Raw genomic sequence first — 23,113 nt, 5'->3', positions numbered from 1 at the left:
TCGTGATCCGACTGTACTGCGTCTGTCCTGTCGGCAGTGGACTGTAGCTGTGTGCCGTGGTCGTGATCCGACTGTATGCGTCTGTCCTGTCCGCACTGGACTGTAACTGTGTGCCGTGGTCGTGATCCGACTGTACTGTGTCTGTCCTGTCCGCACTGGACTGTAACTGTGTGCCGTGGTCGTGATCCGACTGTACTGTGTCTGTCCTGTCCGCACTGGACTGTAACTGTGTGCCGTGGTCGTGATCCATCTGTCCTGTCCGCAGGGGACTGTAGCTGTGTGCCGTGGTCGTGATCCGACTGTACTGTGTCTGTCCTGTCCGCAGGGGACTGTAGCTGTGTGCCGTGGTCGTGATCCGACTGTACTGTGTCTGTCATGTCCGCACTGGACTGTAGCTGTGTGCCGTGGTCGTGATCCGACTGTCCTGTCCGCAGGGGACTGTAGCTGTGTGCCGTGGTCGTGATCCGACTGTACTGTGTCAGTCCTGTCCGCACTGGACTGTAACTGTGTGCCGTGGTCGTGATCCGACTGTACTGTGTCTGTCCTGTCCGCACTGGACTGTAGCTGTGTGCCCTGGTCGTGATCCGACTGTACTGTGTCTGTCCTGTCAGCAGTGGACTGTAGCTGTGTGCCGTGGTCGTGATCCGACTGTACTGTGTCTGTCCTGTCCGCACTGGACTGTAACTGTGTGCTGTGGTCGTGATCCGACTGTACTGTCTGTCCTGTCCGCACTGGACTGTAGCTGTGTGCCGTGGTCGTGATCCGACTGTACTGTGTCTGTCCTGTCCGCAGGGGACTGTAGCTGTGTGCCGTGGTCGTGATCCGACTGTACTGTGTCTGTCCTGTCCGCACTGGACTGTAACTGTGTGCCGTGGTCGTGATCCGACTGTACTGTGTCTGTCCTGGCAGCTGGTGATGGACATGTGTCCAAGGCCCCCTTATAGAAGAGCTCTTTCGCTCCCTCAGGAACCAGCATCACCGGTGTCCAGAGCTGTCAGTCTCTCTCTCCAGAACGAGGGCTGGCAGAGGTGGCAGGCTGGGCACCCGCTAAACATGATTGTTTTACGTTTTCAACGCAAAGCAAAAAAAGGTCTAGAACAGATAAAGTCATTTGCATAACAGTAAAGGTGCAGGCTATCGACAGGGCAAGAGGAATTAGACTTCCCCCAGCTCACACAGGGGCAGTGCCTCGCAGAGGGGGTAAGTGGCGAGCGATTTGGGCCTTGGTCCTCCGGAACCTGTCCCAGAACTGGGGACGCAGCGTGAGGTACAGCGCTGGCACGGCCCAGCCGCTGGCATAGCCCAGCACTTCTGACGCCACTTTAAAAGCAGCCCAGGTCTCGGGCTCCGCCTCCCAGGGGCGCCCGCCCCTGCCCTGCAGGGATTGGAGGAGGTCGAGCAGCAGGGAGCAGTGATAGGGCAGCCAGAGGAGGAGGGTCAGGGGGGCGGTGCCCGACAGGAGGCGGAGCAGCTGGGGCTGTGGGCTGGGGCACAGGAAGGGGCTGGGCTCCTCCTTGTGCAGCCGGCCAATCAGGACCAAGGAATAGACCGCAGCCACCAGCGGCACCAGGTAGCCCACGAAGAAGAGGATGGCATCGCCGAGCTCGCCGGTCTGGAGCCTGGCGCACTCCAGGGGGCTGGGGGCCAGCTTGATGCAGGCGTAGGAGAGCAGAGACGACAGGCTAGCCAGCGCCGAGCCGCCCCAGAGGAATTCGCAGACGTGGCGCGGTTGGTAGGCACTTGAGAGTTGCACACTGGCCAGCGAGAGCTCCACAAAATAGTCCAGCCCCAGCAAGACAGCCGAATAGACAAACACCAGGGATGACACGTTGAAGAGGACATACAGGGCCAAGCAGGGCTGTCCGCTCCAGGCCCAGCCCCCCCCCAGGAGCCTCCAGGTGCTCACTATAGCCAGCACAAAGCTGGCCAGCGACATGTTGGTGAAGTAGACGTCAGGCAACATCATGGACGCCCTCTGGCCCAAATTGACGCCCAGGACCAGCAGGTTGAGGGTCAGGGCAAGGGGCACAGCGGTGAGGCAGTAGGCTGAGGGGGGCACCCAGGGGTCGTGGGTCAGAGGTCGGCTGCTGTTGACTTCAGAGGGGAGGCCATTGGCCAGGCAGGTCCACATCTTGGAGGAGAAGGAGATAGGGGGACGGGGGGGTTCATCAGTACCAGGCTGATTCAGGGGGCAGAGAGGGCAGAGAGAGAGAGAGAAGGGACAATGTGAGTAGAGTTCCTTCTGCAGCCAGGCTAGTCTGTCCCCTCCATCACGAGATACTGGCAGCAGGGCAGAGTCGGGGAGACAGGGGGAGGAAGAGGGGAGAGCAGAACGGGACACAGAGGCAGAGAGGATGGGCGAGAGACAGCGAGAGGGGGACAGAAGGAGAGACAGACAAGAGCAGGCGCAGAGTGCGCCTGGACCAAGAGGGAGGCCAATCCTACCATCGCAATCTGCTCCTCAGACACTTTCTAACAAAACAATACATTCGGTCCAAGCACGTACGCCCCCCTCCTGCGACAACACACTTCCCACACGCAAATAAACATCTGAGCACCCCCCCACAGAACTTCCCTGCCTGCTTCTCCCATTAAGAGGTTGGGGTGGTGCAACACCTTTCCTGTTTGCTTCAGCGGCTCTCCGGCGGAGGATGGGTCGGGCTGCTGGGATGTCTGGCCTGTGCGTTCTGCTCTCTGGACTGGCCCAGGGGAGGGACCAGAGAGCTCCGGGTCTCCGGACTGCAGACAGCTCTTCTCCCAATTCAACACGAGCTACAGATGGAGACCACAAAGACTTACTGTCGATTTCTTGAGCAAGAGAGAGGCAGGGGGAGACCGTCCTGCTGTCTGTCTGTCTCCCAGGGGTCTCTAGTACTTCTAGAGATCAAATACATTCACACAGAGGATATTCTCTCAGATTATCCTTCAGGCTGCCGGTCACCGGGCCACACCCAAGCAGCTTGAGGTGAGAATGAAGACGTGGTATACTGGATTTGCTAGAGCATGTCAATTGAGAGGGTCTATCTTTTCCTATAGATAATGAAGGAGATACTTTGTGGTAAAAGTACAGTAACTTTGAGTAAAGCATAGCCACAGTCTTACAGACTAGACCATCACAATCACTGTATTCCACACTATACCATCACAGTCACACTATTCCGGACTACACTGTCACAGTGACAGTCTTCCAGATACAGCGTCACAGTCGCACTATTCCAGATACACTCAGTCACACTGTTCCAGATACACTGTCTCAGTTACAGTATTACACACTACACTGTCTCAGTCTCAGTATTACACACTACACTGTCTCAGTCACACTATTCCAGATACAGCGTCACAATCACACTATTCCTGATACACTGTCACAATCACACTATTCCTGATACACTGTCACAGTCACACTATTCCAGATACAGCGTCACAGTCACTGTATTGCGTTGTGTCATGTCCTTGTGTTTGCACTTGGCTGTGTTTTGCCACAGTCGCTGCTGTGAGTGAGCAGTGTTGCCCCTGGTGAGGAAGTGGCCTGCTTGTGTTGACGCCGACAGTGTCTCGCACTGCGCAGGAATGCGTCCTAATTACAGGAAGGATGTCCCTTATTTCCTCACTCCCATTCCCTGTCCTCACGTCCCCCCTCTCTATCCCTCCTTCTCGTCCAGAGAGCGCAAAGCCAGGCGGGTCTGTCTGTTTAGAAACAGCGGGAGAGAGAGAACGATGACAGGAAGTTATTTTCGCTTGTTTGCTGTGGGGTGTCCAGACAGCTCTAGCAGAAACAGAATGTGCTGCTCACCAGAGCATTAACCCCTCACCCCTACCCCTACCGCAGACCCCTTGACAGGTTACTCTGGCCTCCCAGGGCTGAAAACACAGACGTGCTGCTGCCTGCTGAACTCTCAGGGCACTGAGATCACAACAACTGTCACTGCTTCTGTTTCTGATATTGCCACAGCAGCATCTTGTACTCCTGCTGCCTCTGCAGCTAATACTAGTGATGCAGAATGCTGCTACTGCTACTGTTACTGCTGCCAATACTACTGTTACTACTGCAAGTACTGTTCCTGTTACTGCTCCCAATACTACTGTTACTACTTCAAGTACTATTCCTGCAGCTACTGTTACTGATGCCAATACTACTGTTACTACTGCAAGTACTGTTCCTGCAGCTACTGTTACTGTTACTGCTGCCAATACTACTGTTACTCCCCAGCTGCTACTCCCGCGGCTACTGTTACTGCTGCATCTAATTCTACTGCTAATACTACGGCTGCTGCTTTTTATAGTTGCGCAGCGATGTTGTTGTTGATGTGCTGTGATGCCCCCGGAGCCCCGTCAGCGCCGGGACGCAGGGGGGAGTGTGACAGGGGCCAGAGGGAGGGAAAGGGAAAGTCAGATCTACTGTTCGGGCACCGGGGCGGTGGGGGGGGGGTGGTTGTCTGGCAGCTCAGAGACCGAGGAGCCCAGAAGTCGTGTGCTTCGTGCGTCTTTCCAGTTCCCTGAAACTCCACTCTCCTCCCTCCCTCCGCAGTGTCTCCGCTCTCTCATCGCGGGACTCTATTGTTCTCGGCCCTGCAGCCCAGCCGTGCCGCCCAGTGCCGCGCGATCACACCAGAAACCATGGGACACTGTCGATCGCGCCGCCGCGCGCGTTTGGATTTATCGCCAACAAGCATTTTAATGTGCCGCCTCTGCGTTTGGCACGTGATAGATGCTGTTACTAACGGCAGACGCAGGGCGTATCGAAAAGAGTTACATCCCATCCCTCAGCTTTCTAACTGTGTTATCCAGTACAGGGTCGTGGGGGGGGGCTGGAGCCAATCCCAGCATGCACCAGGGGTACACCCTGGACAGGACGCCAGTCCATCACAGGGCACACACACACACACACACACCAGGGGTCAGTTTTCCCAGAAGCCAGTGAACCTGCCAGCTTGTCTTTGGACCGTTTGAGGAAACCCACACAAACACAGGGGAGAACACGCAGACTCCCCACAGACAGCACCCCAGACAGTCTGGAAGCGAACCCGGGGCCCCAGCGCTGCGAGTACAGCTATGCCGACCCCTGTACCACCATGCCAACCCGCCTAAAGTAATCATTCAGTTCCTGCTGGGAATGATCAACCAGCTGAAAATAGATCTGATCTTGCATACATAGCACAGTATTCATCGTCCTGACAGCGGACCGGCTCTTCTGTAGCTCCGTGGGCACTGTGTCGGTTTGCACAGTTACTGTATATCGCTGTCATATTGTTACAGTGAGTATCGGTGACTGGCTCCCCCCGCAGACGCTGAGTGGGAGATCAGCATACAAGCGCGCCTGCCCAAGGCGGAACAATTTCTGCGTCTAGTCCGGGACTTCTGAGGCGGCCGAACCGGACCAGCTCCGCGCCACGGGATCGATCCGGTGTGACATCCGCGAACAAAAAAAAACTAATAAATAAAATAACTGAAAGAAACCTTCTGCGCCGGAGCGGGCAAGCGCCTTCACTCGCGGGGAGTCAGTGCGGCCCCGCTGCTAACGGGGCGTCGCCTGTTTGCTCCGTCGGTGCTCCCCCGAAATCCGGACCCTCGTTGTCTCCTGCTCCACTCCTCGGTCTCCCCTCCCACGCCGTATCTACCGCACCCGCCGGCTCGCCTGAAGGAGCCTCCTTCTCCCTCCTTCCCCTCTCAGCCCGGAGTGAATCCTCACCCTTCTCTCTGGCGCGTATAACCTCCCTTGCTCGAAATGCCTTCTGTCGATGAATGTGTCGTACTCCTCCGTGTGCGCGCCTGAAGACCGCTGCGGCACAGCCACGTCGCGCAACAGCAACAGAAAAAGACCACACGTTGGAGATGAGGGTGCGCGCCGCGCACTTCTACCAGCCTGTCTCCTCCTCGCACCTGCGACCCGCCCGTCTCTGCCCCGCTGCCCCTCCGCCGTCAGTCCCCGGGTGCTGCGGTGCTGGGGTGCTGGGGGGGACCGGCCCGGACTCCGCGTCTCCCTGTCCGCGGCGGGAGGGGGGGTCGCGCTGGGACGGTGGGTTTGCCTCTCCCTCGCCGCTCTATAACCCGGCTTTACCGCCAACAGCCGACAAAAACCTTTTCCTCGCCGTGGGGCTGGGCCCGGGAGGGAGTATCGTTCTCGGCGAGAGGGGATATCCGGGCAGTGCGGGAGGAGGGGGGCGGGGGGGAGAGCTTTGAAGCCGAGCTCTGTTTATACATTGGAAATAAGGACGGGAACAGAGCTGACACGAGGTCCAGAGTATACAGTGTGTATGTATGGGGGCGGGGGGGGGGGGGGGGGTTGGGTGAATGTTAATTAAACCGATAGCTAATTTCAAGACAGGCAGAAAGAGGCCGGACTCTCTCAGAATCTCCCATCTGGTGGCTGGCATGTCCACATTCACACCCCCTGCCCCCCCCCCCCCCCCCCCCCGAGAGAACATGCAAACTCCACACAGACAGACGTCTGAGGTGGGATCGACCACCCCCCCCCCCCCCGGGGGATGTGTAGAGCTGTGAAATGTCTCATCGCGCTCAACAGGAATATCCACACAGACGTCACCACCTGGAGGACAAGGGGAGATGTTTTGTGCACAGAGGCACAAATTCATCCATAGGCCTCTGCATGGCTTGGCACCTACCTGTCTGAACTATTATCGCCCTGCTCCCCACCTGGCAACCTTCGCTCTTCTAACTCTGCTCTCCTAACTGTCCCCCAAGCCCGTCTACACTCTAGGGGTGACAGGGCCTTCTCCTGTTATGCCCCCAAGCTCTGGAACTCTCTCCCCAAGGATTTCCGAGAGTCACCTTCTCTAAACTCCTTCAGATCCAGACTCCAAACCTTCTTCTTCAGAAAAGCCTTTACTGAACTGGCTCCATTCTTCACCCCTCTGCTCTTCTCAGTACCACCATCCACATCTCCTCTGTGTGTTGTCATTCTGTTTTATCTGGTGTTGTCATCCTGTAGAGCGCTTTGAGAAGCCACCTTTAAAGGCGCTATATAAAAAAGTTGATTATTATTAAATTCTGTGGGAAGAGGGGACAGAGAGTGTTTGAGATCTCCTGGGCAGGATCTGTGCAGTACAGGGAGGGAGCGTACAGGGAGGTGGTGCGTTTGAAAGCGTGTGAGAACATTCCTTCCCCCTCAGTCTGCGTTTCCTAGTGTAGACGGGAGCCCCGCAGTGTGAGCCTGGCCAGTACCTGGAAGGGAGACCCCAGGGAAAGCTAAGGTAGCTGCTGGGAAAAAAAAGCGCTGTAGAAGTGTGAGGAATTCTTATTATTTTTATTGTGCAGCAACAGACCGACCACCCCCTCGTCCCCCCAGCCCTCGAAAATAAAAGATGCAGACCCCCTCGTGAGATCACGTCTGTTTTCACGCCCGGGGCGCCGCGGTGATCACGCTGCGTGGTGCGTCGTGCACGTGGAGTTAGCTCGTTAAGGAACAGAAGAAGCGTGCGGTGTGTCTGCCAGTCCCGGTGCTCCGCAGTCCCAGGGTGCCGGCCAGCGGGGCGCTAATGCTGTGCTCTCCCCGGAGCTTCCCGGTGGATCCTCCGGGCGAGGAGTGGGGGGGGGGGGGGGTTTCGATGGGACGAGCAGCTCAGTGCAGCGGAGGTCCCGAGCTCATCGGAAGTGCGGGGCAGGGAGTGGGGGCTCTTCCCAGGCCCCCCCCTGCCGGAGTTCTGCCGGTTCGTTCAGGAAGAATCCGGCGGCACTTCGGACCACGCCCTGTCTCGACAGGCGGGACCCCCCACAGCTCCAGGGGCCTCCAGTCCTGCTCAAGGCAGCCGGACCCCCCTCCGCCAGCCCCCTCTGGTGGGGTGGTGTCCCGGGAGCAGAACCGGGCCAGGCTGCAGGGGTGGGGGGGGGGGCTACACGGGCTGGGCCAAGCGCACGTAGGGGCTGTCGCCGATCAGCGCCAGGGCCTGGGCCTTCTCCTGCGCCGCCTTGCCCGGGGGCCCGGCCTCCTGGGCTGAGGGGCACCCGGGGGTGTGGGCTGTGTCCCAGTCCTTGCCACTGGGATCGGGCAGGAAGCAGTAGTCGCCCACCTGCTTGAGGAGCAGGGCAGTCCCCTCGGCCGGGGGCGGGGCGAAGGGGGAGGGGCTGTAGGCGGGGGGCGGGCCCATGGGGAGGGCCCCAGTGGGAGGTCCGGCCGGGGGGACCTGGGGGTACCCCTGCGCCGACGTCCCGGGCCCCTCGCTCTCTTCCCGCGGGGGGCTGGGCGTGGCCGGGCCGCTCTGGAAGGCCACCGGCGCCTCAACATAGCCATTCGACGACTCGGACAGCAGGCTGCTGGACGCCGGCGCGCTCGTGGGGGAGTCGAAGGGCATGTAGTCCGGGGAGGAGGAGGAGGAGGAGGAAGAGGACGACTGAGGGCACAGGATGTAGGGGCCGCAGAAGTTGAGCGCGGGGCTTTCGGGGCCCTGCTGGAGGATCTGGCCCGTCCCGGAGTCCTGCGCCCAGGTGCCGTGCTGGTAAGACCCGCTCTTCGTGAGCTCTGGGGTCCGGTCCGCCTTCCACGGGCCGTCGGCGCTCCTGAGACACAGAGGGGGAACGTCAGGACCGAGCCGCTGCTGGTTCGCAAGAGGAGCGAGCTAGAGGGTTAACCCAGAGGGCCGCCTCACGGACAGGTCTGACAGCACAGCGACAGGCGGAGCGCAGCTGTTTCACAACTGAAGCTGTTTTGCCCCTTTCCTCAGGAAAGAAAAGGGGGCTGCTTATCGCACCCAAAGAGGAATTCATTGCTGCCCCGGCAAATCCGGAAACTCGAGAGACCCTGCAGGGCTCAGGCCGGCTCTGGCCTGCTGATCCGAAGCCCGACTGGGCGACACAGGGGCCCCGGGTGCTCCGGTCAGCTGGCGAGCCTGAGCCCCTGGGCTCTGAAGAGCAGCTGGCCCTGCCTCAGGTGGGTTAGCTGCACCGGTCCAGGAGCACTCACTTTGTGCCGCAGAGAGGCTGCTCCTTCTCCTTCTCCAGCACCTGCACCGTGCTGATGCACGTCCAGTCGAAGTCTTTCTGGGGAATCAGATGAGCGCTGGGGTACTTCTGCAGGGTACACAACGAAGAGGCAGGGACGCCTGGCTCTGAGCAACCACAGTCACAATCCAGAACTCTGGCGTGAGGAAGTCGGCTGCTCAGAGGCTGAGCACTTTAAGAGGGGGGCTGTGGCAGTGTCTCCTGTCCAGTCAGGTGTGTGTCAGTGTGAGAGGAGAGGGACAGCAGTGTCTCTAGCAGTGTCAGGAATTGGAGAAAGGGAACAAACTGGTGAATGAGAGGGAATAGGGGAAAGCAACTCACCCACATAGCTTCTTTCAAAACTTTGCTTTTCAGCGGAGAGGGGATAGACACCTCCCAGACAATGAGTCTTCTGAAAGAGGGGCAGAACACAGTCAGAAAGCCAGCATTTGTGATGAGACACCCACCCAACGTGCAAACGCTGACTGCGTCTTTACTTCCTGGCTCTCACGGCTGCAGGGAGGAGGAGGAAGAGCAGACTGGCTTCTCTGACCCGCCCACCCATCCAGCCAATCCCCTTGGGTCACGACACACAAGCTCCATGGCAACATGCAGGAGGCTTAGAGGTGATTGGAGCAGGGGTGTGGTCGTCAGTGACATCACGGCAGGCCTGCCTGTGTCAGGTCACCGCTAAACCCCTCTCTGCCCTCCAGGTGGCGCTGTGCAAACGGCGGTTACTGCGGGGGAGTGACGTAAGCTGGGCTGCTCTGCCTCATTCTGCTGCAGTGATCCCCCCCCCACACACACACACACACACACACACACAGTTCCTCCCAGGCAGGGCCTCGCAGTCTCACCTGTTGGCCCGCCTGAACATGCAGTACAGGAACACAGCCACAGCAACGACGCCCACCGGCAGGATGACGTAGATGGAGGTGGAGGACAGCGACGTGTCTGAAACGAGACAGGAGGCCCGAGACGAGCTCTGTCAACCCGGAGAACTCCGGCCTGGAACCAGGGCGCCATCCAGTCACTAACTATTGTTTCACACCCTTCTAACAGAAACACTCCTGCTCCTCCAAAGCGCCGCGGTAAACAGGCGGTCTGTCCGTTCAGCTAACGAGGTGCTCGGTGCGGGACCGACCCCCACTGGCTCATTGTCAAAGGGTCGGAGGTCAAAGGTCACCCCGATCAGGCCGTGCCCCGTGAGGGAGAGCCGGAGTGGCCTGGGATGGAGATGACCCCGGAGCACTCCAGCGCCGCCCTCAAGAAGTCAGCGTTACCCGTGGGGGTGCCCCTGCTCTGCTGGGGCTCCCCGGAGTTCTGACGCGTGGCACGGCCATTGTGCACTTTGGGGGGGCACGTCTGAGCCGCAGGCATCACAGCCCCAGTACGGGAAAGGGGTACAGTCGCAGTGCGGCAGTCCTTTCCCCTGTCCTCCCGGACATGGGGATCCCCCAGGTGGCTCATGCAACAGAGCTCGCCCGCTCCAGCGGGGGTCCCGCGTGCGCTCGGAAAACCCCGGAAGGTGCAGGCCCAGTGCAGCACCTCCCCACCCGCAGGGGGGCTCGTCAGTACCTGGCTCGGTCTTCCACTGTACCGGGAGGCTCCAGTCGGACCACGGCCCAGCATAGCAGTCTTTGCAGGCAGCGCCGGTGGGATCCACTCCCTCCCTCAGCTGCGTGCTGCCAGACTCGTAACAAGCCCGGCAGTCGCTGCGCTCCGGGTCCAGGCCCATCCGGACCTGGGCGCAGTAGGCCGAGGAAGGGCTCAGCGTGCTGGTCGGGAAGAAGAGGGTGCGGACGCCCTCCATCAGCCTCTGCGTCTTCGTTTCCTGCAGGGACAGGCAGACAGACTCGGAATGGCCAAATTGTCCACTTTCATCCATCCATCCATTTCCTAGTGATTTATCCAGTACAGAGTCGTGGGGGAGCCGGGGCCTATCCCAGCAAGCAACGGGGTACACACTGGACAGGACACCAGACTCACAGGGCACACACACACCAGGACCAGTTTTCCCAGAAGCCAATTAACCCACCAGCCTGTCTTCGGACTATGAGAGGAAACCAGAGCACCCAGAGGAAACCCATGGGAACACGAGGAGAACATGCAAACTCCATACAGACAGCACCCCAGGAATTAAACCCAGGGCCCCAGCGCTGCTGGTACCCCACTCCCCCTGCTGTCCACTAGCTTTTTCTAAAGGCTTTCACAGACTGACCACGGTCCTGCAGTGCTGCAGCTGAGGGAGGTCAGCAGGACCCCCCTGCCCGACAACCCCATGAATCCATGAATCCTGACCGGTCCGGACAGTTCTTTGGGAACAAGTATGAGAAGCAGGCAATGGAGGGTAAGACGAGAGAGAGCGCACCTCCCAGTGGCCTCTGAACCCTGTCCCCAGCCATCCAGCGACCTTTAACCCTTACCCCCGCCCCCTCACCTTGTCACTGCCGTCTCTCCAGTAGCGGACCTCACTGACGAACGAAACCCTCTCGTAGACTGGGTCCGAGCCTTTCCAGCGCAGATGGAACCCGTCTCCGCTCTCCTCCACTGTCAGGTTCCAGGGAACAGAGGGCTGGACTGCGGGGGGAGAGACAGGCGTCGGTTTTTAAACCGCGGCCGGGGCAGCACCGCGCAAGGCCAGCTGCAGGAGCACCTCTGGAAGGTCCTAAGATTTGAGATGGACACAAACCTGCGCAGCCACCTCTTACAATTCCCAAACGTGCCACACAGTCTCCACAGACCTTGAGGGCCCTGAGCTTGATGAACACAGCTGCACACAGAGCAGGATCTTTCAGGATCTCTGCAGATCACGTCCAGCAGAAGCCTCTCCAGCCCTGTCGTACCGCCAGTCAGCCAGCAGGTGGCAGCACCGGCTCACCCTGGAGCCTGTGCTCGCTGGGCTCGGGTCTAGCCCGAGTGGGCAACCCACTGCAACGGGCTGCAGCCCCCCCGGCCGTGATTGCGGACTCACTGCTCTGGGAGTTGGTGAATTCCCGGGAGATCTCCTCGGGCCTGAGGTCGACCTGCAGCTCGGAGGAGCCGTTGGCCGGGAACCGGCAGCGGTACGACAGGAGGGGGTCGCTGGGGGGGACGGTCACAGCCTCGGGGCGGCACGACTGCTCCCTGTGCACACAGAGGCAGAGAGAGAGAGGGAGCGCGTGAGAGACGGGGGGCTGAGGGACCGAGGGGAGGAGCGGAGGAGAGACAACGAGGCGAAGGAACTCCGTACTGGGCCGTGGCGCTGGTCCGGTAGGCCAGGATAAAGGTCACGGAGCTGGTGACCTCCCTCTTGACGTCCCAGGTGCAGGTGACCTCTCCCAGCCCGTCGAAATCACAGCGCAGGCTGTAGGGACCCCAGTCCCCCCCTGCAGACGGGAACACACACACACAGATCACACACGGCGCCGTGTACTGGCCCGCTTGCACGTCCCAGTGTATTATCCGGTTTAAGATAAGCGCTCCGGTATGCCTGCCTTCCGCCGTACGGATCAGCCTCCACTGCGCTACAGAACGCAAGATGTCACTGGGCTGATTCCCGCGGCGCTGTGGAGCACCACTGCCCCCTTCCCCAGAGCAGGACTGGCTCGCACTCTCCACTTACTGTCTTTGGTCTGCCAGGCCTCCAGGGGGCTCCACTCGCTCCAGCGGCCCCTCTGTCCGCCGCCCGCCACCGCGCGCGCCCGCACCTGGGCCTCGTACCTGCTGCCCGGCACCAGGTCCCCTGCGGGCAGCGCCAGCTGGGTGCCCGTCACCTCGGCCTCCTGCGAGAGTGAGAGAGACGGCCAGCAGCTCAGAAATGGCGGTGGTGGTGGGGGGTGCTCTCTGTACCACAGTGCTCCGAGCAATGCACCCCACTGCTGCGCTGAAAATGATGATGGAGGGTGGGTCATGTGCTTCACCCCCCCCTGGGGCGACAAGCTCAGCTACGAGACAGGGGCCCCGGCACCCCGTGGGGCGCTCAGGGGAGGCTCGGGCGACGCACGCGGCCGTACCTCCCAGTCCCGCGGGGCCCGCCGGTACCGCACGTGGAACTCCAGGTGGCCGCGCAGCTCGCTGCCATCCGGGTAGCCGGTGTCCCAGCTCAGCCAGGCCCCGCCCTCCTCGGTCACGCGGCACCGGAGACGGCGCGGGGGGGGGGGCCGCACTGCGGAGCGGGAGAGAGAGAGAGAGAGGGACGCTCATCGTGCTGCTCCGATCCCGAGGAGACAGACGTACGCCGGGTTCCTGCTGTGCTCACCGCCACTGGCACCCAGCGCCCAGCGGGACAGGGGCACAGGGGGACAGGGGGACAGGGGGACAGGGGGACAGGACTCCGCACACCCGGACCGAGGCCAACCGGGCTCAGACCCTGCTGTCTGATGAATGGGGGCTACGGACTGGAAGAGTGTCGTTAATTAACGTCACCCAGCGCCCAGGAGAGCACCAGCCTGGCGCCGCACTGTGGGAATTTGCGCTCGAGAAGGAAGAGCTCCACCTACCACTGTTCCCATCCTTCGCCAAAAGAGAACTGATCTCCAGCAGACTGCAGGGTCTGGCCTGCCCGGGCCGGGCCGAGCCGAACCAGCCGAGCCCGCCACGCGAGAGGGACTCACCGTGCTCCGACAGGAGGGACAGCGTCGTGTTGCCCCCCGCGGCGCGGGCCAGTCGGAACTGCAGGACGTCCGTCACCCCAATCCCGAAAGTGGAGATGCGGAGGCGACACTGCCAGCCCAGCTCCTCTCCGGACAGGTGTTCGGGGTCGGCAGTGGGCACACACCGCCGCTCGCTGGAGAGGAGAAGGGGAGTCGACTATTTTATTATTATTATTGTTATTATAATTATGATGGGCTGCTTCCATTGTTTCTCCCAGTCAGAGGGGAAGACAGGGCCAGGCCTGCCCACCAGCGCTATACTGTGAGGGAGGGGAGCTGTCAGCGCCTTGCTCACTTCCTGAGACAGGAAGTAGCACTTTGTATATCGCAAGAGCTCTCAGCCTGTGACTCTCACACTCCTCTCTTTCAACAGATCCCTCCCTTTCTCATAAAGTGTATCCCCCCGCCCCCCGTCAGTCTCTGCCTCCCCAGCTCCAAAAGGGGGTCTCTCCTGATCCCCCCCAGTACCTCATGTTGATGTTGTTCCAGTAGTACAGGGACATGGGGGCCAGCTTGTGAGCTGCGCTGCTCTCTCTCCAGTGGCATCGGATGTGGCTGCTGTAGTCATTGAAGCAGCGCAGAGACCGGCTCAGCTCTGGCACTGCGGGGAGAGGACACAACAAAGCCTCCGTCACCACATCCCGACCTGCAGCGTGGCTGGACTGCGCGCTCAGAGTGGCAGAGGTCTGGGCCGTCCTGGCTGTGTAACTGTTTCGGGGGGGACCAGAATCTGTGTCACAGGAGGTGATCGTCACTCCTGCAAACCAGCGCCTCGCCCCTGCTCTTTCCCAAGAAGAAAATAAGATGCTGTCCTTCAGATGAGCAGTCCTGACTGCTTGGTCACTGAAAAGCCCAGGGCACTTTCCAGAACACTAAATCATCACTCCGGGCTTGAGCAATCTGACTCCTCGAGCTCCTCCTTAATTTCGCTGGTGATAAGTTCCTCTCTACTCCCCCTGATGAGCTATGCAGTTGGGCTCCCATTGCTCAATGATCACTGTGTGTCTCCCAGGTGGGGCTACTGGTGCAGAATGATCACTGTGTGTCTCCCAGGTGGAGTTACTGGTGCAGAATGATCACTGTGTGTTGCCAAGGTGGGGTTACTGGTGCAGAATGATCACTGTGTGTCTCCCAGGTGGGGTTACTGGTGCAGAATGATCACTGTGTGTCTCCCAGCAAAGGCTGCTGGTGCAGATTGATCGTTGTGTGTCTCCCAGGTGGGGCCTAGAGCACCGGGAATGGACACCCCTGCTGTAGTCTAGAGCACCGGGAATGGACACCCCTGCTGTAGTCTAGAGCACCGGGAATGGACACCCCTGCTGTAGCCCATGACTTTAGTCAAGTACCCTTGCCCCAGCTCTGCCCTGTACCCGTATGAAGGGAGGGGCGTACCAGCCTGTGGTGTGACGCAGGGGGCCAGCCAGGCGAGGAGGAGCAGGCTGGCCAGCGACATGGCCAAGACCGGGGCCATGCGGTCATCTGCAGCGGGGCTGCGTCCAGGAGGTCTTTCCCTGGGCCAGGGGGTCTCCGGGCTGGGGTCCGCGCCTGCTGCAGGAGGAGGGCAGGAGGCGATGAGAGAGAGAGAGAGGTGCAGCTCACTCACACACTGACAGCAGCAGCCTGACAGGAGAAACCACATCTTATCTGCGGTGAGCAGAGTAACCACACTGCCAGTGTGATCAGCACTGACAGCTAACCACAGCAGCGCACACACACTCACACACACACACCCATACACACTTACTCTCACACACCCATACACACACTCACACTCACACACACACTCTCTCACACACACACTCTCACACACACACCCATACACACTTACTCTCACACACTCACACTCACTTATACACTCTCTCATACACACACTCTCACATGTACACTCACACACACTCTCACACACTCACACACACCCATACACACTCTCTTATACACACACTCTCACACACACACAGAGAGCAAGAGACAAAATCTTCAGCACGACTGTGCACCGTCTTGCACGTCCTGCACAAGCGCACTCGTGCACCTCAAGCCACAGCCTGCCGAGACGCAGACGTGCACACGCGCGTGCTCTTGGACACAGAGAGCTCACTCGGCACCATTGCTCTGGCCCGGAGCCCGGCCCGGGCGGCACTGGGGCACCAGGCGGGGTACACCCTGGGCGGGAAGGATCTGACCCCGTCGCCTCTGGACCCCAGCTCCCTGGGCAGCCGGGAGCAAAGCCGAGGGAGAAGAGTCAAGAACTTAACTTGAAGCACTAACCCCCCCCCCCCCCAGGGGTCTCCAGCCCCGGGTCCCGGAGAGCCCCGATTCAGCGCGTTTCCCAGAGCACCCTAAAACACCTCAGTACGCCATTGCACAATCAAGCGCGAGTCTCCGATAAAGGGAACTTTATTTCCTGAAAGCTGATCTACAATCCGAGCTCACATTCGACCTGCTGGAGACAGCTGCTGTGTTCAGACCCTCTCGAAGTTGAAGTCTCAAACACAGCAGGGTTCTCAGACGGACGCACAGTTCAGGCACGGGCAGACCACACGCTAGAGACCGCGGCTCAAGACGAGTTCTGCGTTCTGCTCGTCAGAAGCTGCTATATTTCCATTAAAGGAACTTCTGCATAAAACCCCGAATAAAAAGGGAGTTGTATTTCCGTAGTCTAGCAACAGAAAAGGCCGTCTCTAGTTCTTTTTTATTTTTTTGGAATCACGAAAGGCACTAATGCAGGGAGACCTCGGTTTGGAGAAGGACACATGCGCCGTCTGCTCGTTAAGGTCACCGGCCGCCCACGGTCACTGAGCCGCGGCCCGTGACGTTAACGGGGTTTTCCAAACGCCACCAAAGGGATATTTCCCGAGCACGGCAGGCGGGCCGGGGGCCGGGTGAGGAGGGGAAGGAGAGAGAGAGAGCGACAGGAGGAAATTATCCCAGACAAAACATAGAGCCGGCAAAAATAAAACGAAGGAGATGGCCTGATTTGGAAATAAAAAGCCCTGGGAGGCGTGGAGCGTAGCCGAGATCCCAGCTGAGTCTTATCTCCCAGGAGCGACGCCGCAGCTCCGACAGAGGCGAGTTCGCTCCCTGAAAAGGCGCTGAAATAAAAGCAGTGTTTACACCGTGTGCGTGTTCGCTGCCTTGAGAGCCAGATCAAGAGCTGGCGATCGCATGCCGGCCTTGGTGCGTCAGGGGTTTCCCATGTGCAATATATGCCAGGGACCCGTGCAGTACATTTATATTTACATCTGTATCTATATTCATATGCGCGATACGATTTTTCTGCGTACTGTTCTGTTCTGGTTTGTTCTTTGTGTGTCCTGGACTGTGAGTAACTCTTTCTCTATACAATGTGCTGATTGTATTGTATGTATTGTATTATTATTATTATTATTATTGTATCATTCGTTACACTGTTGCCTGCGTGAAGCTGCTGTTGCACTGCAATCTCCCTCACGGGATCAATAAAGTATCCATCTATGTGCGTCCAGACGTGAGCCAGAATAGCAGCTCTCCCCACGTTCCGCCACACAACCGGGCTCCACACGCAGTCCGCGCAGTGGGCTGGCCCCCGCGGGTACAGACGCAGGAAAGAGCGAGCCGGGTCTACCAGAGACCTACCAGAGACCTTCAGGAGTGCGAACTGGCAGACCGCACAACGAGGAGGAGGAAGGGGAACGCGGTTAACCCGGGGCTCGTTGTGGGTCACCCCACAACCACCAGTTTTTTTTTTGGAAGTACGTGCTTTTAAGACTGCACGCCTTTCTAAGGTATCGATCACTGACATCTCAGTTCATCTCGCTCAGCGTCGAACCGGTCCCCGAGCGCGGAAGTGTGTCCGGTCCCGGAACGGGGCAGTTTAACAACAGGTCCGCGGTCCGGGTGTGTACAGGCCCGATGCCTGAAGGACCGAAGGCCCTGTCCTCAGTGTACATACGGGTAGCCCTACAGTAGGTGTTGCTCTGCGCTGCAGTGTAACTTGAAAGACGTCAGACTGCCTTCCAGAAGTACTTCAGTGATCCTGACTTTTTTTCCAACCACACTTCCAGTCACCTAATTAGCCCAATTACCCCGTTAACTGCAGGACTTCAGTACACTCCTTCTCCAAACCCACAGACGCTCGAAAGCTGTTGTGCTTTGATGCAAACAGTTGTAAGATGTACTGTATGTCCATATAGGGATGAAAATAAATTGGTTAGGGCTGTCCAGTCCTGGTCCTGGAGGGGTCAGTGTGTCTGCAGCAGGGCTGTCCAGTCCTGGTCCTGGAGGGGTCAGTCAGTGTGTCTGCAGCAGGGCTGTCCAGTCCTGGTCCTGGAGGGGTCAGTCAGTGTGTCTGCAGCAGGGCTGCCCAGTCCTGGTCCTGGAGGGGTCAGTCAGTGTGTCTGCAGCAGGGCTGTCCAGTCCTGGTCCTGGAGGGGTCAGTCAGTGTGTCTGCAGCAGGGCTGTCCAGTCCTGGTCCTGGAGGGGTCAGTCAGTGTGTCTGCAGCAGGGCTGTCCAGTCCTGGTCCTGGAGGGGTCAGTGTGTCTGCAGCAGGGCTGCCCAGTCCTGGTCCTGGAGGGGTCAGTGTGTCTGCAGCAGGGCTGTCCAGTCCTGGTCCTGGAGGGGTCAGTCAGTGTGTCTGCAGCAGGGCTGTCCAGTCCTGGTCCTGGAGGGGTCAGTCAGTGTGTCTGCAGCAGGGCTGTCCAGTCCTGGTCCTGGAGGGGTCAGTCAGTGTGTCTGCAGCAGGGCTGTCCAGTCCTGGTCCTGGAGGGGTCAGTCAGTGTGTCTGCAGCAGGGCTGTCCAGTCCTGGTCCTGGAGGGGTCAGTCAGTGTGTCTGCAGCAGGGCTGCACAGTCCTGGTCCTGGAGGGGTCAGTGTGTCTGCAGCAGGGCTGTCCAGTCCTGGTCCTGGAGGGGTCAGTGTGTCTGCAGCAGGGCTGTCCAGTCCTGGTCCTGGAGGGGTCAGTCAGTGTGTCTGCAGCAGGGCTGTCCAGTCCTGGTCCTGGAGGGGTCAGTCAGTGTGTCTGCAGCAGGGCTGTCCAGTCCTGGTCCTGGAGGGGTCAGTCAGTGTGTCTGCAGCAGGGCTGCCCAGTCCTGGTCCTGGAGGGGTCAGTCAGTGTGTCTGCAGCAGGGCTGTCCAGTCCTGGTCCTGGAGGGGTCAGTCAGTGTGTCTGCAGCAGGGCTGTCCAGTCCTGGTCCTGGAGGGGTCAGTGTGTCTGCAGCAGGGCTGCCCAGTCCTGGTCCTGGAGGGGTCAGTGTGTCTGCAGCAGGGCTGTCCAGTCCTGGTCCTGGAGGGGTCAGTCAGTGTGTCTGCAGCAGGGCTGTCCAGTCCTGGTCCTGGAGGGGTCAGTCAGTGTGTCTGCAGCAGGGCTGTCCAGTCCTGGTCCTGGAGGGGTCAGTCAGTGTGTCTGCAGCAGGGCTGTCCAGTCCTGGTCCTGGAGGGGTCAGTCAGTGTGTCTGCAGCAGGGCTGTCCAGTCCTGGTCCTGGAGGGGTCAGTCAGTGTGTCTGCAGCAGGGCTGCACAGTCCTGGTCCTGGAGGGGTCAGTGTGTCTGCAGCAGGGCTGTCCAGTCCTGGTCCTGGAGGGGTCAGTCAGTGTGTCTGCAGCAGGGCTGTCCAGTCCTGGTCCTGGAGGGGTCAGTCAGTGTGTCTGCAGCAGGGCTGTCCAGTCCTGGTCCTGGAGGGGTCAGTGTGTCTGCAGCAGGGCTGTCCAGTCCTGGTCTCGGAGGGTTAAACGAGTCCCATTGATCCGACAGAATCTGTTCAGCGCTGAGCTGGGAAAAGATCTGCAGACACGCCAGCTCGCGCGCGACGATCAGTACAGGCGCAGAGCGCGCTGCTCCGGGACCGGAATCAGCTCCCCCCCCCACCCGAGACAGACCCACGGGCTGAAAAATCAAAACCTGGCTCAAGCGAGCAGCGCGCAAGAAGCTGACGTCTCCTTCGCAAGACCCAAGATCTCGGGGGACTTCCGGTAACCCTCAGACCCCCGCACGTGTCACAAGCGCACGCCACGGGGGTGAATGAACGTCGACACGAGCAGCTGCGTTTCTCTCGGGCGACACGCAGCGCAGAGTCAGGCGTGACGGGCATCAGGGGAGCTGTCACGTCGCCTCGGAAAACAGCGCCCACAGGAGTTTTACGTTCTGGACCCTGGGCTTTCGGGCTGCGCCGATACCACGAACACAGTCCGGTTATCGCCGGAGAAAACGGACCTATTCTCTCCCCCCCCGTCTTACTCTCTCTCCGGGCGAATCGCGCCGACACGACAGAGAGCTCAGCCACACTAGAAACCCGCAGGAGAGATAACGCGCCAGCCCCTGAGAAACGCGCTCATACCAGGAGAGATAAGGATCGCTGTGAGGTTGCAGGGCAGCCTACGAGCTCCAGCAACCCGAACCCGAGAGCCACGGGATTGAAAACAACAAGAAGCGACACTTCGAGTGTAAAAACAAACGAATTTGAAAATAATGCACCTACAACAGTTGTGAGAGCAGCCCGGAGACACGTTTTTTTACCGTCAGAGCCTCCGTCGGCGCCGCAGGGTGACGCGGCCTGTGTCCTTTCCTCTTGGTGCGTGTGCGTGGGTGCGAGTCCGTCTCCAGCAGCGAGCAGCGCGCGTTGCGCACCAGAGACTGACTCACTCTCCCCCGCGAGAGAACCTCATAAACAGCTCCTGTGACAGGGCGATAGTCACGCTTCCTCAAACTGTAACCAGGAGGCTTGCGGGGGGAGTTCACTCAGAGCGGTTTATCCGAAGTCAGATGATTTGTCGTTTTTCTTCGTGTATCAGAGGCTCTTCTCCTCCCCGCTGCGTGCGCTGCGTGCGCTCTGGGGCTGAACCCCTTCCCGTTCTGGTCTCGGGGGGTCACCCCGGAAAAGCGCTTCTGCTCCTGGGAAGAGGAGGGAATTTGTGGGGGTCGCTGCTGAACCCAAACCCCCGCACCCCTCTCCCCGTGTCTTCCCTCCACACGGCGAAACCCGCCGTAGGAACGCCAGGAAGCTGTCCTCCTGAAACTGACGGGCTCAGCTGGTGAAGAGAGCCAGTTTTGGGGAAACAGCACGGGATGTTTCATAAAGGCTCAGCCTCCGCCTTCTGAGCGCTAGAGTAAGGTACCCCCCAGGGTTCTCCTGTGTTCAAGACTGAAGATTTAGTGCATTTGAGCTGTCAGGGGAAGATACAACTTTTAGGCTTCCAAACTGTGTCCATTTCAGCTTCTGTAGGGAGTAAATAAGTATTGTAGAGATGGTCCACCCCTCCACTTTCCCAGTCTGCTTTATCCAGTTCAGGGTCGCAGGGGAGCTGGAGCCTATCCCAGCATGCAACGGGCACAAGGCAGGACACACCCTGGGCGGGACGCCAGCCCATCACAGGACACACACAGTAACACCAGGGCCGATTTCCCCGATGAACCCACCAGCATGTCTTTGGATTGTGGGAAGAATCCCTTGTGACCGCGGGGAGAACGTGCAGACTCCACCCAGACGGCACCACAGGCCCAGAACTGAACCCAGAGCCCCAAGACTGCAAGGTAGCGTGCGCCGCTTTCCTGCCTCACCGCGAGGAAAGGGAGCTGCTCGTTCCCATTCCGGGAGCAGGGCGGGCGGCCGAGGAGCGAGCGCGGAGTGCGGAACAGGGACGCCGGCTGGACACAGCGGGGGGAAGCCAGGGCCGGCCGCAGCAAGACTCCGGAGGAGAACTGGCCGATCCCAGCTCTCGGCACGGCGAGACCCTGCAAAATCCACGCTCTTCTCTGGTGACGACAGGGCCGGGCTCAGTGCACACACACACACACACACACGCAAGCCAGCTGCCATCTCGGTGATCTCCTGCAGCATTTCCATGCCCACGTGTAAGACCAAAGCCAAACAGCATGCCGCCCTGGAGCGGGTGTTTGAGCCTGCTCCGTGTTGTGCCTGGTGTTGTTTCGTCTCCCTGCTGCGCTGCGCTGCCGCCCCCCCAGGCCACGACTCGGCTGAGCTCCGTGTACTCCGAGACCCAGAGGTCAACACATCTAATTTTTTTTTTTTAATTGAGAAGCAGGAGCAGAGCGGGACCAGGCGTGTGTTTGTACGCACCTGTATCTGAGCTGCAATCATAAAGCGAACAGCTTTTCCAGCACAAGGTACAGCTGTGTCTGGGCGGCCTCGAGAGATGTCCCCTCGTGCAGAGAGTCGGCAGAATTAAATTAGCACTTCCTGTGGTGCAGCATGGTAAGACAGAATTACTAAGTGTGGTAAAGCCTGGAGCAGCACAGAGAGCTGTGCCAAAGCACCCAGACAACAGGGGCCTGAGGAAGTCTGCCACAGCACAGAGCAGCACATTTTAAAGAGTTTTGAAAAAAGGCCTAATATCTGGCCTATGTGTCGATCAGCCTTCAGTAACCTGCCTTTCTGTTCCTTATCTGTTCATCAGCTCTTCATCTGTCCCACTGATCTGCCCATCGGCGTGCCAGTGTTTCATCTCTCGTCTGTCGTCTCTCTGAGACGGAGAGCAGAACTGAAATGGTTTCCTTCTGACCGCGCGTTTCACAACAACAACAAGAAAAGTCCCCCCCCTGCCCATATCCGTTCCTGAAAAGGCCAGCCAAGCCGAACGTGCGAAAGACAGACAGACAGACAGACGGAGCCCGAAATCGAGGGCCTGCCGGGTCCGTTCAGCCAGTGCCAGTACAGTCTGCTGCACCCCCAGCACGGGACGGGCAGAAGCTGGTGGGAAGCCTGGGAGGTAGGCCGGGCTTTATGGACGACACCACGGGAGAGACCGAGACATACTGTACAACACACAGCGAGGGTACGTCGAGGAGGAGCGGCAGGGTGGTGCGCTGGGGCCCTGGGTTCGAGTGGGTACCATGGATTGGTCTCCCTCCTGCAGCACTCCAGAGACGTACCTGTACCGTCCTGCTCACCTGGCGTCTCCGAATTCCCCCCCGCAGGTATCCAAGTACATTACACAGAGCACTCAAGACATCTTCTTAGGGGTCTGGACCCTCCAGTAGTTTTAGACACAATCTGGTGTTTCCTAAAACAGGGGGCCTCCAGGTGGGTGCCTCGAAACCTGGGGACCCTGTCCGCAGCCCAGCTGTGTCTGCGCCTGCGGCACGATGGGACGGCGGACGGGAATGTGCTTCGGCTCGGGGCCCGGATCAAGCTGAACACGGAGGAGGTGTGTCCAGTGTCCGGTGTGGGAGCAGCTGGGAGTCCATCCAGAGAGCCCACGCCACTCTTCAGCCTAAGTGCTGGTATCAGCTGATGGTTTGAAGTGAAATTTCCATTGCTGCTGGTCTGGGATTTTTTTTGGCAGTGTTTCACTTTTGATTCGTACTGTTCCTCCACTGAGCCTGTGTTTTCTTTTGGGGGGTATTTTTGTGTTTTCTTGTCATTTTGTGTATTTCTTGCAAATGAACTGTACTTATTTGTTTCACTGTGTGTTTTGGGACTCTTGGAGTCTTAGAATTCTCAATGACACCACAGGCCTGGTCACTGCCACACTGCTGAGTGGATTATATATCCACACGTATGTCTGTTACACGGCTGGGACATTTGAAGGAATCAGCTCCCTATCCCCTAGAATCA

At 59.1% G+C, this 23,113-nt stretch overlaps 2 protein-coding genes across 3 annotated transcripts; both read right to left on the bottom strand.

Moving 5' to 3' along the window:
• Positions 1–270: 270 nt before the first annotated feature.
• Positions 271–6,085, bottom strand: LOC148821614 (G protein-coupled receptor 146-like). 2 transcript variants are annotated; one of them, XM_088930459.1, is made up of 3 exons: positions 5,690–6,085; positions 2,617–2,772; positions 271–2,179 (listed from the first exon to the last, which is right to left on the bottom strand). In XM_088930459.1, exon 3 carries the CDS (start codon positions 2,129–2,131, stop codon positions 1,172–1,174), a length of 960 nt encoding a protein of 319 aa, XP_088786585.1. In that variant the 5' UTR covers positions 2,132–2,179; positions 2,617–2,772; positions 5,690–6,085; the 3' UTR covers positions 271–1,171. The 2 variants fall into 2 exon arrangements, with proteins under 2 accessions (XP_088786585.1, XP_088786586.1); XM_088930460.1 differs by lacking the exon at positions 5,690–6,085 and adding an exon at positions 5,458–5,545 and having other exon boundaries at positions 1,141–2,179.
• Positions 6,086–7,244: 1,159 nt separating this feature from the next.
• Positions 7,245–21,382, bottom strand: csf2rb (colony stimulating factor 2 receptor subunit beta). The gene is made up of 16 exons (XM_088930778.1): positions 21,338–21,382; positions 20,956–21,183; positions 20,056–20,182; positions 14,961–15,116; positions 14,037–14,169; positions 13,530–13,702; positions 12,930–13,081; positions 12,539–12,698; positions 12,167–12,302; positions 11,909–12,060; positions 11,375–11,514; positions 10,513–10,768; positions 9,792–9,888; positions 9,277–9,346; positions 8,918–9,024; positions 7,245–8,514 (listed from the first exon to the last, which is right to left on the bottom strand). The coding sequence occupies exons 1-16, from the start codon at positions 21,380–21,382 to the stop codon at positions 7,851–7,853; spliced, it is 2,796 nt and encodes a 931-aa protein (XP_088786904.1). The 3' UTR covers positions 7,245–7,850.
• Between the last annotated feature and the right edge of the window lie 1,731 nt (positions 21,383–23,113).

The sequence above is a fragment of the Atractosteus spatula genome, chromosome 13 (assembly GCF_055471065.1).
Source record: "Atractosteus spatula isolate fAtrSpa1 chromosome 13, fAtrSpa1.hap1, whole genome shotgun sequence".
Classification (NCBI taxonomy): domain Eukaryota; kingdom Metazoa; phylum Chordata; class Actinopteri; order Semionotiformes; family Lepisosteidae; genus Atractosteus; species Atractosteus spatula.
Note: the sequence above shows the minus strand (reverse complement) of the source record. Positions and strands in the feature narration are given on the sequence as shown.